Raw genomic sequence first — 19,603 nt, forward strand, 5'->3', positions numbered from 1 at the left:
TACAGTAATTAATCACTGAAATTGCTGTGACTTGACAAAATTGTAATTAATTGGCTAACTCTAAACTCTGTGGCCTATTTGCCAGCATGTTGAGAGAGAAGGAAGTTGAACATCCGCAGTGTATAAATATTCCATTTAATTAAAACTTGAGGCCTCTTGTGGTGCATATTCCTTGGTGGAGAGAACAAGAAATAATGGAGCTTGCTGTCTCCCATGTGAGACAAATACAGACAATTCTCTGTTTCGACTCAGCGTTAAGTTTGTAAGAACGAGGCTTACATTTTGCTCTGAAGAGCCTGTTGGATTCTCAGTGTTACTCCTCTTTTATGACTTGTCTTCGCTAAGCTAAGCTAACTTTCTCCTTAAGAACTAATGGACACTTTCTCACATATGATACATCCACCAACACACCAGACATTATACCTACAACATTCACATGGGTTATTAAACCAACTACACCCTTTGAGGTAAATAACCCCTGCACTGTTGATTATGTTCTACAGTCCAATCAAAATCAGTTGTTGTGGCATGACAAATAAGATATTTTGCTAACATGTGCTCTTCAGTGAACAAGGAAAGAGCATATTTTCAAATCTATTATATTATATTTCTCTAGCACTGACAACGTCCTGCTCATTAATAATTTCATATGAGAGCACAGAGAGATGAGTAGTTATGACACAAAAATTAATTATATGCGGCGCACACTAAGGCTCAATCCTGGGACCAGTTTTATTCTGCTAACATTACATCTTACAGTCATACAGATGTTTCCTTTCTGCGGTAGTGATAAGCAGCAGCTGCATGCCAGTTAAACCAAGTTAGCTGTTACACACACTGTTCAGTTGGTGTCGTGGACCACATATCACGGAATATTCTGTAGTTAAACTCTGGCATATCTGAAGTTCTTGTCAACTGAATGCTTTTTAAACCTGACTATAGTCTTCAGCACAAGCTTAAACGTGTGGCAGCAGGTAATCCCGCCAAAATTAAACTGCTCTACTCATGCAGAGAATCATACATGCTTTTACATCTTCTTGTCTTATGACTACCATTCCTTCTATCAAGGGTCTAAGGATGGAGAGTCTTGTATGATGTGCAGATTGTAAAGCTTTTATGTGTTTTAGCAAACAAGCAGGCAGCCAGTGTAACATCCAGTAAGGATTTTGGCCAGGACTGAGAGAAGGAGCCATATTACACCCACGTTTGGCAACCATTCATTTTTTAACTGTTGTCAAGATTGTATTGATAGCTTTTATTGCTTGTCAAGGCCTTGCCCTAAGCAATGTCTCTGACCTTTTGGCCCCTCATGAGTCAGAGTGCAGCTTTGACACCACAGGTAGGGCCCTTGGCAGTTGCTAAGTCTAGGCTCAAGATGAAAGATGACTGGATTTCACTGTCAGGACACCTGTGAAATGTCCTGCCAGACAAGCTCAGACTACTGAATCAGTCTCATCCTCATTTAAAATCACCTCTAAAATCTCATCTGAACAAAAAGGCCTCTTTTGAAATTCAAATTCAAATAATTTCTATTGCATCTATTGTGGCAGGAACTTGTTAACTTTTGTTAATCACAGTCACGGCATCAGTAGCAATATTTGAAGCACCTGTTAGTACTTTTTCTAATGGTACAATATAGCCTTTCAGACAATAGCAGATATGTCAAGGGGTATAATTGTTGATCAGTGCATTTATTCATTTTCTTTCATTTTATTTTCAAATAAGGCTATTGCAGAGCAAAGGGAACAGTGAAAATTTAACATGAGAGAAATTCAAATCAGTGAGGCCAGCGTATGAATAGCGTCCAAATTATGCTCAGGTGTCCCTTTATAACAAACATACCAGGGCCTTTCAGGATGTTTTCATCTTTTATATTGCAACATTGCTGCAAACAACAGTATTCTGAAGTTATAATGAAATCCAGGTGAAACTGTTTAAATCAAACTAGCCTCTGTGATAAAATCTTTTTTTTTTGGCATCTTGGGAGCTGTAACGGTGCAAAGTTGCTGGATTTAACTAGCAAACATGGAGGTAAAAGACTTTCTTTTTGTCTGAAGAAAATCTAACTTTAACAGCAAGTTTAAATCTGATCAAAGACAAATTTACAACAGTAGCATGAGCTCAAAATTGGCAGCTTCTCATTTTTCACAGCACAATCCAGGACCATCTAATTGGGACAAACCTTTTCAGAGTAGCTTTATCTGTGTCCTGAAAGCACACCCCCGAGTATATCATCATGCTGATGGTGCAGCATGGTTGAAAAAAACATCTTTATTTCAATGGTGCCACAGCACGGGTTTCAGTATTCCCATGGACTGAAGAGCTGATGTTGCTTTCCAACTGCTTGTATGTTTAAATACAGTATGCTCTTGTAAATAAAATGCTTATTTATTTTTTTGTATCAAAGTAGAAAGTACAGTTGATGTGGCACCATTTCAATCTTGCCTTTGTACAATAAGTGCAGCAAGTAAGTTTCTCCATATGGTGGTATTCCTGTATTTTTATTATGCTACCTGAAAACCTGAAAACTAGGTATCACTTGCTAGGTCAAGCATAAGTGTGCTTTGCTGTACAGCACAGACTTGAAATATTAAAAAACAAAACAAAACAAAGAAAGAATCTACAGCAGATTCCCTGAGCCCTACACTTCGATTCAGCATTATTAATAGGGCATTGTCAGACAAAATCAGTCTGTTTGCACTGTTTTAGCGACTGTTAGTATGACTGTTTTTCCAGCTTTAAATTTGTGTCTAAAAATTATTCCTCTCAGAGAAATGCGCATATGAAACTCATTCATAAGAGATTCACAGGAGTGATCTTTTCATGTATCTGTACAAGATAACTAGTAAAAACGTTATCAAAAATTGATGAAAACAGAGTAGTTCTCTACCACAAATGCAGCATCTCAGAAAGAGCCGCACTCCGGCCTGAGAGTGTCTTGTCTTGGGCTGTCCAGATAATGGCCCCCTGTCACATGATTCTCCACAGTAGTATTGATATTATTGCTTAGTATACCATTTGTGTGGTCTTCCTGCCAACACTAACAACACTGCTCCCTCAAAGGGAGTGAAGTGGATTAGATTAATGCCCTTCTGTGGAGGACTACTGAAAATGAATACATGCAACCCTCCATTCTGAAACACTTAAACCAGTTCACACAATGGTTCAAGACATCTACTGAGCTAGGCCATCTCTACTCCACTGCATTAAAATATATCTGTATTGAGCCTGTACCTTGAAGAAAAGTCTAATTCTTATCATATTTTCATGAGTAAATTCTTATAATAATGAGTACATAACAAGAGTATTTGACAAATGTTTAATAAAAGAACAGCATCTGCTTTTAATGGCAGCCCTGCTCCTATCTTATCTGCCGGTTAGAAACAGATTGCAAAACTGAATTTCTCAGTATATTAATATTCCATACTGTATGTTACTGGAGTGCACCAACACTCTCTTTGAATCATATCATGTAAACAACATGTTCCATTCACTAGGGTCCAAATAAGAAAAAATTCAGGCTGGGTGTAGTAGGCAGAATACTAATGGATGCAAACCCTTCTGTGGTTCCTATCTGCCACAATTTTAAATAGTCTGGAGATTGCAACAGCTTTGTTAGTAGCTGGTAGTAATTGCGTATTTATTTGGGACATATGATAAAACATAATGAAGGTCATGCGGGTAGGAAAAGGGAGGAAATTATGTGAAAATGATGAAATATATGTGTTTCTTCACAGAACAAGCAGATTCAAAGCCCTTCTGATTAGTGAGCAGTGCAAAACTGCAGATTTTAACTAAAACATTAAAAAGCTCAGCACAGTGTGTAAACTGCACACATGCATACAGGCACATTAAAAGATATGACTATCGAGAGTTGATGCACACAGCATGATGAATGTGACCACGCCCGTCATTTGAATAATATCTGGGTATAATATGCTTGCTGACACATTCATTAACTACCTTAAACAGTAAGGGCTGATAAAGGAAGTGCTTTGGAAGTGAATGGTTGTTAGAGTAGATACAACAGGCTATCAACTGGCCTGCGCAGCAACCGCATCATATCTGATTGTTTTCACCTTGATTGACCTTTTCTGTACAGTCTTATATGAAAAACATATTTCATGTGATTTATTTCTGTAATGACTGAAAGGTCATTTCTGTCACCAAAAACAATCATTTACACTGACAGTGTAATTTAAGCAGAAATGCTTCTCATGTTTTACGGCAAACCTGCTGATCTGAGGCACTCAATAAGCTGTGCCATTTTAAAAGCCTAGTTGATTGCAGAGATTTAAGCAACTATTTAAGGGCAGCAGCTAATTAGCACTAAATCTGATTCATTAACTGAAGCTAATCTGTAAATTACCTGTCCAAAGTGATGCATGTTTGAAAACTATACAACTACTGGTTTGAACATAGTCAGCTGTAGATAATGTCACATTTTAAAATCAACGGGGAGCATTTAAAATCTTACTATACAGGCTTTCCAATATGCAATTCATTCGGTCATAGAAAATCCATATGTAATTATGGTAAAAGCAAAGGCTGTGATTACTTTTGCCAAGATTAGTAATGCACTCCATGTCACTCTCTCCCACACCCCATCCACATCTGGTAATAAAATATACATTCAAAGAGGCTACAGGAGACAATATATGTAGAGGTCACCCATGGACTAAAATCTATCTCAACTGCTGTTTTAATTCCAGCTGCAAATAGCTCCTGGGTGCTTTTTGCAAAATCAAATGCGAATCTTTCTTGCATTAAATGTGCGCCTTATCGGGGCACATTCAACTGCATGCATCCGTTATCTGCAGTGGGATGATAGCTGTTTTCTACAGTGCTTCTGTCAGTTGTAAACAAGAACAGTTCACAGCAGATCAGACAGGCACAATGCACATATTGCGATGACCCAACACCACAGAACAACTGTGTATCAGCTCTGTATTGTATTCATAGTCGGCACCGATAGCGTGATCTTAAATGATGCAGTCAGTTGATTGAGCTGTTACAGAGCCCGATGAAGCCTGTTAGAAAGGAAATAACCAAGACGGAGTGAGCTGTCTGTCAGCTTTCCCCTCGATCAAAAAGGACATTGGGTGCCTGTTACTGAGTAGCACCTGAGCAAAAAGTGAACCTCCCTGGACTCAGAGGTGGTACTGAGCTCAGTCTTCCCCTGTGATTTGCCACAGTGGGGGAGGTAGGGGGAATGTAGAGGGTGGACAATCAACAGAACTGGCAATAAATATCCCAGCTGGGGGAAACTCTTAGCAGTGTTTTTTTTTTCTGCTGTGCAAGAAAAAAAGAAAGAGGAAAGTGGCAATACATCAGCTTCAGAAAGTGGGTCAGTGCTACAGTGCTGCCTCCACAGGAAATTACACGTTCAACTGGTGTTACTTACAAGACAGAACATGTGATGTGCCTCAAATGAACTTTGGGATTAGTTTTTTTTTTTTTTTTTTTGGTTAAATCCTGGTGCTTGCAAGCATTCTGCTCCACACTGATGAACTGGCAGTATATTAAGAGTGCAAAGTGACAAATGGCAGCAGTGAGCCAACAACAAGAAATGCTCCTAATAGTGATCAACCCAGCTAATCAACCCAGTGCTAACGGACTGATGCTTTAAGCAATGGGAATACAGTGGAACGCAGGCTTGATTGTGATTTATGTGGCATATTTTCGCAATAACCACAGGTATGGATTTCCTTTAAAATGTTGAGGTGACAAAAGGTGGGAATGAATGAGACCAGTTAGCTCTTCAAATATTACTTCCAAGGACTGTTCTGTGAGATCTATGCATTCATCTTCCATCTCCACAGAGCCAATGTGGTCAGAAATATTTTGCTGTTTCAGATCCTCAATAAAACCTCATCACAACTCAGAATCCTTGCCCTGTCCTCTTTAAACATAACATAACTTCTGTCAGATACATTTTATTTGAAATGCTGTTAAATTCACATTCAACCTGCCTGAACATGCCCTTCATTACGCTTACATAACAAAATTACACAAATAACCTTTATTATTACGGGGTTATGTTTTACATCTGCCGCTTCCACTAGTAGAGCTGCTGCTGCTTCCTCCATTTGCTTGGCAAAAAAATGCACTATTAAAAGTTGTCTTGCTACTTCGAGGGGAAAATAGAATTTGGGGTGGCCATGAATGGTCTCTCATGAAGCAGTTTGCCCTCTGTTTAGTCCATTTACACAATCTCTTTCCTTTAATGAATTATTCTTACTTTCTCTGCACTGGTCCTAGCCAAAGCATACACTCAGGTGAGTCCTCAGACGGCAAATAAAGTATTTGGAAGGTCTTGGTAAATAAATCCCACAGTATGTTTTCCATTATAATGACAACTTCCAGGATTATTATTATTATCCTGGCTTCTAGAGCTTACTTTTTTTTCAACAGTCGCTCCACAAATGACATAGCAATTGCTAGCATGCAATAGGGAAGCAGACAAAATCCATTAATCAATATTCAAGACTGATACATGTAGTTCTATTCATTATCTTCATCGTTATTAATAAAAGTTATTAACTGTAATTAGAATGCTGAAAGTGCCGTCGAAAAGAGCTTCTTAATGTTGAACTAGATATCAGGAGGTATGGATGGTGAATGCGTATCTTCTGTTAATTAAAAACTAGACCCCTAATTACTTCTGTAATTAGACAACACTGCATTTTCAAAATGAAAAAAAAGTGTCTGTGTGGGTGGGGGGAGGGCCTTGGTTCATTCATGAACATTATAACAACATTAATCGGTTGTTTGGTTGAAGTCATCAACCAACAAACAAACAAGCAAACCAAAATACCAAAAGTATATGATGTTAGTAAGGCATGCTAGAAAGCTAGATTTTCTTTCACTGTTTAAGACAGGAAAGACAAAAGTAGTCTCCTAGAACTGATCCTCAAACTGGTCAAACAAACAAGCCAGAACAAATACAATTTTTACAGAATCCATCAGTAATGGCACTAACAGTGGCATCAATAACCATACAGGCAGAGTCACTGAGACGCTGGGTATTGATGTTAGGATGCTACAATAGCATCAGCCAGCAAGATGAGCAATAGCAGAAAATGTATAACCAATATGAAAGAAAGAGAAAGAGTCTGTATATCATCAAATATACTGTAGTAGGATTCCTTTTTTTTCCATAAAAGGTAGAAGCAATTCATTGGTGAGCAGCAAGAAGGAAATAAAAACACCGTAAGTGCCGGATTTCTCCACTCAGTGCATAATGAATCTGAAAATGACAAATTATTAGGCAATAGATCAGGTTCATTAGGCAATGAAGTGAATACTTAGACCACCAAATATCAGGACAAAGCCTTAACTAGTGAAGGGCAGCAGTAAAATAAAAAGAAAGAGAAGCAGGTTTGTGACCAGAAGGGCTCCAGTTTGACGGCACAGTGTGTCTGGGAAAAACTGGGTTGGGGAAGCAAATGAGAAACTCTCCTCCCTCATCTACCGCTGAGGTGTCCTTGAACCAGGAACAACCCCCAGCTGCTCCAGTGGAGCTGCACAGTGGCCAAATAGAGGAAAAGCATGACTGGGTGAGGCAGGCGGCTCCCTGGTGTGAACATGTGAAGCTATACATACGTGAATCAGGTTGTGTCTGAGAGAGAGAGCCATGGAATCAGATGGGTCTTGATATTCATGACTGCGCACAGAAGGATTTGTGATTTACATTCAAATGAATCTCCACAAAAATATTTTGCAATGCGCATGAAAATATATAGTGTTGTACATAAATGTAAAAAATAAAAAAAATAAGGTATTTCTGATGCACACACACAAATATGTCTTGTTTTCAACAGATCTAATAGAAAACAAGATATATGCACTAAAAAGTACTTGCAGTTTTCCTCAAAAGCATATTTATTCACAAATGCTATTTTTTAAAGGAAATTATCCGCAGCCTATCAAATGTTGTCTTCTCTTTCGGTCAATCACATAAATGTAGGTTTGAGGGTTTAAATTAATGTGTTCACATAGCGTTTCATCTGCGCAATTAAAACCCGAGGATGGACACCAAACAGCTGCCCTGAGGTCAGTCTGAACATGGCATCTGGTAGCTGCTCTCCTCAGTAAGCGATAATTCTCTTGTTGTGCATGATTAAATGGGTTTGACTTCTAAATGCTTGCTAGCTAGCTAATGATCCTTGGTTGACGATTGGCAATATAAAGCTAACTTGTTAGCTGATGCTAGTGTTAAATGCCACATCACTAACTCAGCAAGCATCATCAGCAGCTGTCTGACGTTCTTTCTCTGAAATCTACGCTCATGTGACTGGAGACAACTGATGATCTGGAAAAAATGCACTCGTGAATCGAGCCGTGACAGGGTAGTCTCAAAACACCCACGCACATGCAGTGACATTCACACATGACTAGCAGGTTGTAGTGTAAATGCATGTTCAACAGTCTATATACAAATGTAACAACATCTAAATATGTTTTTGAGGAAAACTGCCAATACTTTTACATATATGTATTTGTCTTTTTTATTGCATTTATTTAAAACAAGAAATATTTGCATGTGCATCATAAATACATTTGTGAACCTTTAATATACTTGGAGTTCTTAACGTTTAGCATACCATGCTCAGCAAACCTCTCCTGGAGAAAGAAAGGTTAAAAAAAATGCCCAGAACACTTTGCAGCAAGCAGTGTATGTTAATGCTTCCTGGGCTCGCGGGGGAGATAAAAGGGCGATCCAAACATTGTTTATTGGGGACTGTGTGCAACATAAATCATGCAGCAAGAAAATGGAGGCAATAACTCACCTTTCGCTTTGCTTTTTGTCCCAGCCACTGATAGCATGAGGGGGTAAAGCAAGGAAACAGCAGGTTAGATAGGTAGTATGATGGAGGAACACTGATAGCATGATGATTATTTACTCTACCCATGGTGACACTGAGCTGAAACGTAGTGAATATGCAAATGTGAGTAGTATAGTTAATTTAAAACATACCGTGTCATGACGTGTGAAACGTCAGAAAAGACAAGAAAACATGAATACAAATAGCACATCTTTTAAATTAAATTAAACGCAGTAATTCATTAACAGCCACAAAAGCAACCTGAGTTTTGTATTTGTATTATTTTTCGGCTCTGATAACAGGGGCACTGCAGCATTCATTGGGATAATAGAACATCAGCCTCAGACAGGTTAAACAAGTCCAATATAAACTACTGATGTCATAATTTTAAAGTATGGATACAAGAAGTACCTCTCTTAATTTTTAGACTGACCTAAACAGCATGAGACCAAGAACCTTCCTACTGTGAGGTGTTAGCTGAAATTGCAGTTTTGTTCCATTTATGTTCGACAGTGACACTTTATTATCATTCATCATAAAAGAAACTACAAAAATATGATGATGTTTCCACATTTGCAAGTTTGTCTTTTCTTTGCTTGCATAAGGTTATTGTGTCATAGTAGTTATTTTTGGACTGCTTGTTATCACTATGTTATGTTACGTAAAGCCAGGGATCGTGGGATGTAGCAAATAAATCAAGTAAATTAAGTTGTAAAGTTGTTAATCGTGACAACATTTGCAAAGCTCTCTCCATATGGGCTCATCTGTCTGACAGTGTCTGGGAAGAACTTCTACTCAATAACTTTCAACTTTCACCTTCTGTACAAATTACACGCTACTCATGGTAGCTTGGCACATTGGTAAACAATTTTCTTTCATCATCACTCGAGAGACAGGCACATTGTTTGTCTCCGGCGGTTACGTTCAGGAAGCCACTTAGCTGTCTTTCAGGTAGAGACACTTAGTTTGGTGTAATGAGGACAGAACACTGTTACCAAACCCTTCAGACTGGAAGAGATTAACAGCAGCATTGTATGAACTGCTACATCAGCAATGAATGCTAAGTGCTGTGTGCCCAACATAAGACAAAGCAGCATACACCACAGCAAATTCCCAATTCCAGACACCACCCATACCACCCTCCAACCTAATATGCTACGCCATGTCTGTGATGGTAAAAACACTGTTGAAATAGAAGAATGAATGGCTTTCTAATATGCAAAACGTTGTCAGAAGAGCTGAGGTACACTGAGAGTTCCGCTTCTGCTCACAAGAGGAGACAGCTCACCTGGAGGAACGATTATACTCTTGCTTGTTTCTGGCCATTTGTAATGGGAATATATCACTAACTGACTGTTTACATCAGGTCTTACTACACGGTCATTTTATGGGTATCTTTCATGGATGGTGAAACAAACAGGAGGACGAGGGTGGCCGTTTTAGAGTGTGGCATCACAGAGAAAAACTGCAGAAAGAAGTCAACACAAGGACGAAATTCACGGGAGGAGAAGGATCAACCACCAACCTCAAAGGCGACAAGCTTGTGTCTCTCTTTGTACACACAAAAAAATCAACCATGGCAACACTGCAGACTTCATGAGAAGCCTCTTGAGAGATAAATTGCTGAATTTTTAACAAATAGGCTATTTGATAAATGTTTTCATCCATCCTATGAATTACAATGATACACACAGAAAAAGCAGGCTAGCATTTGGTCATTTTTTTCTCCAATTATTTTGTTCATCCTGAATGAAGCTTCTGACAGAGCTGCAGGTGAAGCAGAACTGGAGGTTTTCCATAAAAAGCCTTGACCAAAACTGCACTGACGGGGGGTCACGCAGCGCGCTGTTTCTTGCGGACGCGGAGGTTGACTGACAAGAGCACCTCTTCGCTCCTGGAGAAATAAGCTCCGCTTGTAGTATTTATGTCTCTTCCACCTCTGGTGTACAAGTGCATTGTGTGCTGACACATCTTGTCTGCTAATTGAAATGTCTAACAGCTAACAGGCCGCTGTTCCCTTCCAACTGGAGGTGCCGGTGACATTGTTCACAATGTCATACCTCATTTGTTTCCGGTGTTGTTAGATAATTTTTGGCTTCTTACCATCTTTCTGTAGCTCAAAGTTGCATCTGTATTCAACATGCTCATCAATGCTGCGTGCGTGTGTTTTCCTGCTGCTGATATTTGAGAACTGCTGGGCATCCATCATGACATGTTTGCAGAGAAAATTATTTGTGTGTGTGAGTGTTTATTTGTTGGTATCTCCAGTATTAGGTAAAATGAAGCTAAAAGACTGTCCTGCAATCTGTGTTTCATGCTCAGTGACCAGCCTCCACAAAGCAAATTTTACACACATTTCTTTGCGTTGTTTTACCGGGCTGGGCCAAACGTTTAGTAAAAATACTGATCATTTTGCTCATTTCAATACCCATAGCTGAGGGTTAAAAATAGGTCAGTGTTAACTGGACTCTGCAGAAAAGACAAAATGTTTATCTATAAAAATAGGTCATTTCTTGTTGATCTTGAACTGACTCTTATCTGATGAGGAAACTGGGAAGACCAAACAAGTAACATATGCCATTCTACTACCTAATGGAAAATTCATTGTTTTTGACACTCATTAATCTTTCTGTATACTCCCAAGCCTGCGCCTCTTCCTATTTTCTCCTTACGTGGAAGTTATTAATCTCTGACTTCCGCTAAATTTAATAGTGTTGACAAAGTCAGACACCATGATAAGATTTTCCTTGCTGTGAACTGGAAATGTTTGCAAGCACATGGCAAGCATATCAATATATTCTTTCTATCTGAAAAATGTAACGCTTTGACATTCCTTAGAGGACTTTCACTGAAAATCAATAGGAGGGAACATAACAGCACACTTCTCTGTAACAATGTCAGTGTGTTTAACTCATTTATCGCACAGTGAAATGCATGAGCGAGTTTATTAAATCCAGCTCTGTGTAGAGTTACTGCATAATATGGCTTACCTGTTTTGTTCATATGATTACTTGACCTGAATGCAATAAGCTACAGCCGTTATTGTAATAAACTGAAAAGAAAAAATGAGCTTGATCAACTCTCTTGAAACATAATTCTAAGAAAACGAGAGAGAAGAGCTGCTTCACTTCAAACAAATCAGTTTTGCTGCTTTAAGTTGTTGCTAACTAATATATCTTCTTAATTGCAATGACTGACTGAGTCTAAAAGCAATAACATAACCTGACATGACTTGCATAGAAACAGAATCATCTTTTTAATACACAGTTATTTAAAAAAAAAAAAAATCATATTGTCGTTTATTTTCTTACTTTTCAACATTAAGATAAGATATAACTTTATTAACCCCCCCCGCCCGGGAAGTTCTGGTATACTATATTAGTGACTCTATTAGGGTAAAATCAGTGACATTAATTTACTTAATTCAGTTATATCAGCTAAAACAGGCAACATGTAAAGAGCAGTTGCTAATTGAGACCACTGAAAACCTCCTACAGATTTTTGTAGGTATAAGTTGTTTGGTGAATAATCAGTGTGAAATGCTACATAAATCCTCATTATATGATTCATAACAAAATATGAGGGAGGGTAAAACGATGCGTTTCTGCAGGCTATGACTGCAAAGTCTAGCCACGGGCATTACGTCTGTTTCAGCTGTCAGTGACCCTGTGCCTACCAAGTTTTAATGCCCACCTCTAAAGTTTAGCACAGTTAACACGAACAGGGTTGTTAATTGCCATAGTTTGATAAAATTGTGTTAATTTGCTTTCTGGAAAACATCACTAGCATCATTACTGATTACTTAAATTGGCATGAATAATATACTCCAATAAACTATGTATTTTTTTTTTAACAATACTGCTTAAGTGCCTCATCATTGAGATTAAAAATGCACTTTACATAATGACCTGAGATGGAAAATGGCAACACAATGTTCAGAAAATACAGTAACCCTGGAAACAATTTGAGAGCTTGCTCTCAGGAAAGAATTATCCAGACAATGCCCATATATTGCAAACCATGCCTTAAATAATGTCAGTGATCAACAAATGAAGGCAATGTAAAACATTGCACAACCCCACAAAAACAAAACAAAGCACTGGGAACAACAGCTTAGATGCAGCAGCTTTACCTAGCAACCTCCGAGGCGACAAAGAGAACACCTTGAGAGAAGAAAGACATGGACAAAACCATTTGCAGGATAAACAGGGATCCCACATGAGACGGATGAGGGCAATATGTGCCGGAACAAAACAATAAAATGGATAATAGCATATCAATGACAATGAGATAAGAAAGCAATAAGAAAAAGATAAACAGAATGAGGCAGAATGATGGGACTTTGGCCAGTTTGGCCACCAGAGGCATAAATTTGGAGCAGCCAGTCTGCTTGTTAGCTGTATTTGCATTGTGTGAGGCTCAAAGTGCAACAGAATGAAGTCCATTCATTTATCTGTCAGACTTACTTCTAAAGTGGGCATGCAGGCCTGTAACGAAGCAATAGCCGCTGGTCCCTGTGGTGATTAGTTTAACCGACCACTGAGAGGTTTGTCCTCTAACACAGTGAGAGCTGGCCTCTGTCCCTCAGCTGGCCATCACTGGGGTCACTGCTCTCTCTCTGCCAGTGTCACACAACAAACTCTCTTGGGACAACGCAGCTGTAAGTAACCCTTTGACAGTGAGGCACTTCATCATATTCAGCTCACACACACACATAGTCACAAGTGGAATCACAAGGCGGTTTTAACAGCTGCTCTGGGCAGCTGTGCATGATGGCCCTTAAACAGCGGCAGCAGGTAACTGAATTTTGGGCTTCAAAAACACAAAATCTCGTGTGATAACATCAGCAATTCTCTCTCTCTGGATGGAGCAAGTTTTGCATTTTAATCTAATGGTTTAAGGCTGCATAACAATTATTTCTATAATCAACTAATCTGTCTATTTTTGGAATCATTGTTTAGTTTATAAGATTTCTGCTCGGTTTGACTTCACAATGAATGGATTATGAAAAGTGTCGCGGGCTGAGCTGGCAGACCAGAGAGACACAAGTGGTTGTTTGAAAAATGTGTCTTTTTTAATTTAGAAAAATAGAGAAAAGGAACCAAAACCCTTTATGGGTCCAATAAATCTGGGCCCATAGAAGAGGTCCATGTAACAGGACTTAACTGAGACATGGGGGAAACATATAGTGGCTGATCAGGCCATTCAGACACATAAGGGGACAGACAAACTATTCTAACAAATTGCAAACTATAATAACCTTAAGACACGCCAGTACAGGGCTGCCAAATATTAATTGAGGAAAAATAATGAAAGAACACTATGAAAAATGTAGTTCATCAAACTAGAAAGTACTTCCCGTCCCCATGACGCAGGAAGAACATGGTGCAGTCCAACTGGCAAGCAACACCATTTTTTCTCATTTCATTTTTGTTTGGCCAGCCAGTCAACTCCAGCAGCAAGCCCCAGGAGCTGGTCACTCAAAGAAAACTGAATCAACTTTGTGAAAATAAATAAGTTAATGAAACTACTATAGCTAAATTTACAAAGAAAGTTAACTAAATGTGTCCACTTCAACTAGATACTTGTGCTGCCAAATAATGCTAATTATGATTGTCTTAAGAGACTTAATTATATGAAATCTATGTGTCCGGTTATTTATCTTTTTCAGCGTCACACTAAAAAAGTAAATGAAACAGATGAAGAGTTTCCATGTCCTTTGGTTCTGTTGGTTGCTAATTAATTAATCATTCCATCGTCAACACAAAGCTGCGAGCGGTAGCAGACAAGTAGAAACTTTGGAAGTGCAATCTACTGAACATGAGGTGACACAGCTGGTAAAGTTCAACAGCTGTTACATCCTCTCACCTGTGTCCAGAGCTTGGTGAATAATTAATGTTTAGTGGATTATTGATGAGGTTGAGCTGTAAGAAATGGTCAGTGCCTCCTGCTTTTTACAGCGATAATACCGAATGAAGTACCCGATTAAAAGGGTCGACTCCGCCATAAACAGCAGCGACTCCCTTCAGAGCAACACAAGCATGCTCTCCTGTCTCCGGGCTGCACATGCTGCTGCAGAGGCTTGTCTCTCTGCTGCAGGTCCAATGAAAAACACCACAGTTTAAACACACTACTAGAGCACCGTGAAAGGCAGCATTACAGGCGCACATATTGTGCCTCCCGACGTCGCCCCAAACCAATTCCTTCTTCAATTTTCTCATCTTGTCTGCACTGTTTCCATCGAAGCACTACATGTAACAAAAGCCTGGGAGTGTCCCTCCAGTTAGAGCAACACAAGCATGAGAAGGCGAGTAAAGTAATTGAGAAAACTTGTTTTCACACGGCAGTGTCACAGTGCAGCCATTGTGTGATGAATAAGACATACTCATCTTTACATGTCACACTGATAATGTAAAAATAAAATTAACATGTAATCCTTGTACAGGGTAATGGAGACTGTCAGTAAAACCTGACCTGCACTGAAATCCAGACAGTAGCACAGAGGTTCGTCTTACTCAGTTTCTTCAACTTGTTTGCTGGTATCAGACAAGTGCAATTTTAAAACACACAGCAGTCACTTCTTGGTCCTTCTTTAAAACACTGCACAGCTTTCTGCAATGTAAAGAAAATAATGAAAACGTGAAACGTAAAACAGTTAATCGGGTAAAACCACTCCAGGTTCAACTTTTTCCAAAGTCTGACAAATGCAAACTTGCAGAGTGCACTCTGTCTCATATTTGGGTTCAGGGATTATATTGGGTGAATGCCAGGTGAAGCTGAACTTTTTTGTCTGCTCATTTTGCTTTGGCTGCTCAGTCTCTTTCACATCTGTGCACATCTTCACATCACAGCTGTGCAATGATCTGATGATGGTCAGGCTCATAACAGCCAAGAGACTAATTTCAACCAATAAGCAATACATGGAAAAAATAAAGTTTAATAGAAGTTCTCACAAGATATTCCTAAATATGTGGGGCCTTTTCCTTTCCCTCCTTTAGTACATTATTATTATATTTTATGATGATTAATCATGTTAATGAGGCTTCTTAACTGGCAGCATAACAGCCAGTACAAATGCCACCGTAAACATGTCCACTCATCCCATTATTGTTAAAAAGGTTGTTGAAACTCGCAGAATTGGTAGAAAACCTGCCCTCTGTTTAATTCATGAGCATGGTTTTGAAGTAGTAGCTTGTAAGCAGCCATTGATCATGATGGCAAGAACGGGAGTCAAAGCTTTCAGACTGGAGACAGATTGATGCCAAGACGCAGCTCGTGCCTTTGCCATGACGTGGTCGACTGGGATTCCTATTTTTCTTGTTGTTTTCTTCTAAACCATTCTGGCCATAGCGGCCTTGAACTTTACCATGACGCTTAAATCAAATCTCGCTTCAGGCACAACATTTTAAGGTTCGCCATTTCAGTAGCCCATTAGACACAAAATTGCCTTTTCAATAGAGGTTGTAATAAGATGCTTTCAATACAGAAACATGAAAGATTCAAACCTGCAATTTTAAATGAAAAGACACATGCTTACTTCTGTCTGGTTGTTGTGCTGCCTGCACCCTGCAGACAAATAAGGTGTGTAGCAGAAATCTTATAACAAACCACAATATTGAATTTAATTGTATAGGTACAACTGTTTCTATGCCAGTCATGATAAGGGAAACACACCACAACAAAGACAACCAGTGTGCCTGCAGTTCCTCTATCACTCAGCATTACCTGCAAGATGGTTTATGGTGAGCACGCCACGGGGCGCATGACACCATGCCATGAGGATACGCTTCAGTCCAGCTGAGCTGTATGTGATCTAAACTGAGATGTTTTAAAGTGATTCTGGAGTGTCCATCTCTACTCCACACTCTACTAGAAATCTAATTTCCTTGTGTTACAGAAAATTGCTTGACATCATGTGGCTGCACCAATGCCTTGCAGAGACCCTGTGCATGCAGATGAGCGTCCCCACTTAAGGCAATCCAGGACTCAAACCTCCTAAGTCTTTATCTGCCAGGCTCCAGGAAAATGGTAGTTGTACACATACACTTCTCCTGGAGCACCATCTCCTCTGGCTTCAGTCTAGCATGATGGTGACACTGTCAGACCTCATATCCTCATATAGCACACAAGGGAAATGCATAGTTCTGAACCCCAAATTTACAATCAGTGTGAAACAATACCGTTTGGAAACAGGGTTTATCACAAGTTTAAATGAGAAATTTCCACATATGATTTGATAAAACAATAAAATTCCAATCATTTCTGAGATGAGAAGTTGCATTATTTTCCCTCTTTGCTAAGCACCCAATTTATACCTTGACTAAGGCACTGCACAGTTGGGATGCACAGGGCTGTATGAAATAATGCAGTCTGAATTGTGTCCTAAGATGGCAATAAACAGGGTGCATTATTCGCTGGATGACAAGTACAAGACTAAGATATCGCAGAAATGACACCCCATGACCATATTTAAGCTAAAAGTGTGTGGTGTGGGGAATTGGTTCCACAGGAGACTGTTTATGTTCAAAATGCAACCTAATATTTAGGAAAGCAATTTTAAGAGTGATGTGATGAACAGCAGGAGGGAGTGACACATGCAAAAAATACTGTACTTTGCTGTACTGCATCTTCTCATCACTTTGAGCTGTTCGGAGGAACAAAAGACTGACACAAAATTGATGGAGTGTTTACAGTTTTCTTGTGGGTGGAAGTCAGTTTTGGATATTTTTTCGAGTGTTTACATGAAGTTAAAACCCTGCATGACGCCCTCAAGCTATCTTGGGCCCAGTTCCAAGTTTTTGAGATATTTTGCCCTGTAATGTGTTGTCATAAAAAAATGTTTAAAAGGTAAAACAGACTTTCTGCCCTTGTTTTCTGCAAAGAGGATTTCAAGCTGTGAAACACTGATAATGCTGTTCACTTGAAGCAAATACATGTCACATCCATTGAATGAAGTGTTTCTCACTAAGTGAAAATGAGTTTTGACGCTATTTATGGAAATTGTGTTGGCCGAAGTTGAATGAATAATTGAATGAACTGTTGGGTCAAGTTTCTTTCCTTTGATTCATCACTGGTCTGTCATGTCAGGCCTGCGCTCGCCTCTCCTGCCTCGCATGTTAAAAAAAAACAAAAAACAGATATATAAATGGAGAATGAAGAGGAGGTGACGTTCCCAAGGTCACCACATGCCAGGAAAATGGGAGAGAGCAGGCTGTCAGTGGTGGCGAACCCTTAAACTAAATGTAATTTATACAAATTTGTGTGGTGAAACTGTGGATAGTGCTGCGTTATACGTAACCACATGTGAGACGCACTTGCACATGCACTCACTTCATCACCCTCCTGGCATATCAGTCCCTTATCTTTCAAAACACACTCACAGTTGTGTTCCATGTCCCAGTGATGGAATTCGAAAGAAGGTCATCCTCTGGAGAGTACTTTCGGCCGCAAAGATAATCCACTTTGATGAATCTGTTCACATTCTCGAAGTGTCATCCTTAAAGCCTTTTGGAGGCATCGGCTTCCACCTTGATTTGAAATAGATGCTTCATAAATCACCTCGGCTCGCAGACACTGATGGTGCTTTACGAGACATCCCGAACTGAAAACTTGTTGTGAATGACATCATGTGTTGGTGATGTTACAATGAGTGGCACTTAACACCCTAAGTGGTGGAAGAACAAAACGCATTATTTTGCATCGACAATAACATTTGGTATGAAACAACAGAATCGTGGCATTGAACCCTGAAGTTGAGACAGAAAAGTAAACACTGGCACTGAAAAACTTTTCTGAACTGAAATGACTCTTCTCATTGACAGTCTTAGGGATATTCTCCTCTCAGTGTGTTTCTTTCTGGAGGTTTTTATTTGGTGTTTTTCAGCAACAATCTTTTGTCACTCTTGACATGGAGAGGAGGAGTTTGAGGGCAGGGGTAGGAAAGTGATTTCCATACACGCTACATAATGAGGAAGGAATTTAAGTGTGGTCGACCTCCTCTTACACCTGGCACATTTGATTTTTTTCATGGAGGAAAGCCTCCAACCTCCATGTTCCGCCTTCTATATGGTTCCGGTGTGAGTTTTCATGACATTTTGCTCACTTTCAGCTACTTTTGCTCATGAAGAAGTAACTAACTTTAAACCAGCCAGTGGAATCTCATTCATGCATCTTCCCGAGCAGAAACCATTCAAGAACCCTCATTACTTTTTCATGCTGTGTCGGCTCAATCGACTGTAATGTATAGTAAGTGTAACCCGGCTCCACCACACCAAGGGCTCTCTTGTTCAAATGCGAGCTAGCTTATTCATAGTGCTCCTGGCTGATGCAGATGCAGACTACTGCTTCCAAGTCACTGGTGCAAGGGTGCCTGTGGCAAGGGGAGTGATTCTGGTGCACTCTGTGAATCTGCCTTTGGACAGAGACGCCAGAAGGGCTACCTGGGAATTTCATCACTCATCTTTATTCTTGGAGCTTGAGAGCTGTGGTCCATTCATCAGCGATGAGGCCTTCCTCATGAAGGTTAACCTCTTGAGTCCCTACTCAAAACACCAGCTTCCAAGACCCCTTTGCTTTTGAAATACAAGCTATCCAGAACACGACTGACTCCACTTTTGGGATTTTGGCATCTTAATGGAGTGTTTTTCAAAGAGTGCTCAGTCTCCACTTTTCAAGGCTGCATTTCTGCATGACATGGCCATGTGCTGTCCATAACCATTACAGGAGGACAGCCCAAGGACAGGCCGAGAGCCTCCTGGAAAGGAGTTAAGCAAGGC

The 19,603-nt window shown here is 39.6% G+C and overlaps 1 protein-coding gene across 2 annotated transcripts in view; it reads right to left on the reverse strand.

Annotated features, from left to right (window-relative positions):
- cadm2b (cell adhesion molecule 2b) overlaps nucleotides 1–19,603 on the reverse strand; it is a 129,972-nt gene that overhangs the window by 31,094 nt on the left and 79,275 nt on the right. Inside the window, exon 2 of one of the 2 annotated variants that reach the window (XM_041940500.1) lies at nucleotides 8,793–8,819. The exons of the other annotated variant lie outside the window; for it this stretch is intronic. Within the exon in view, the coding sequence (XP_041796434.1) occupies nucleotides 8,793–8,819 (27 nt within the window). The remainder of the gene's footprint in view (nucleotides 1–8,792; nucleotides 8,820–19,603) is intronic. 2 annotated transcript variants of the gene reach the window in all.

Source organism: Chelmon rostratus, chromosome 7 (genome assembly GCF_017976325.1).
Source record: "Chelmon rostratus isolate fCheRos1 chromosome 7, fCheRos1.pri, whole genome shotgun sequence".
NCBI lineage: Eukaryota > Metazoa > Chordata > Actinopteri > Chaetodontiformes > Chaetodontidae > Chelmon > Chelmon rostratus.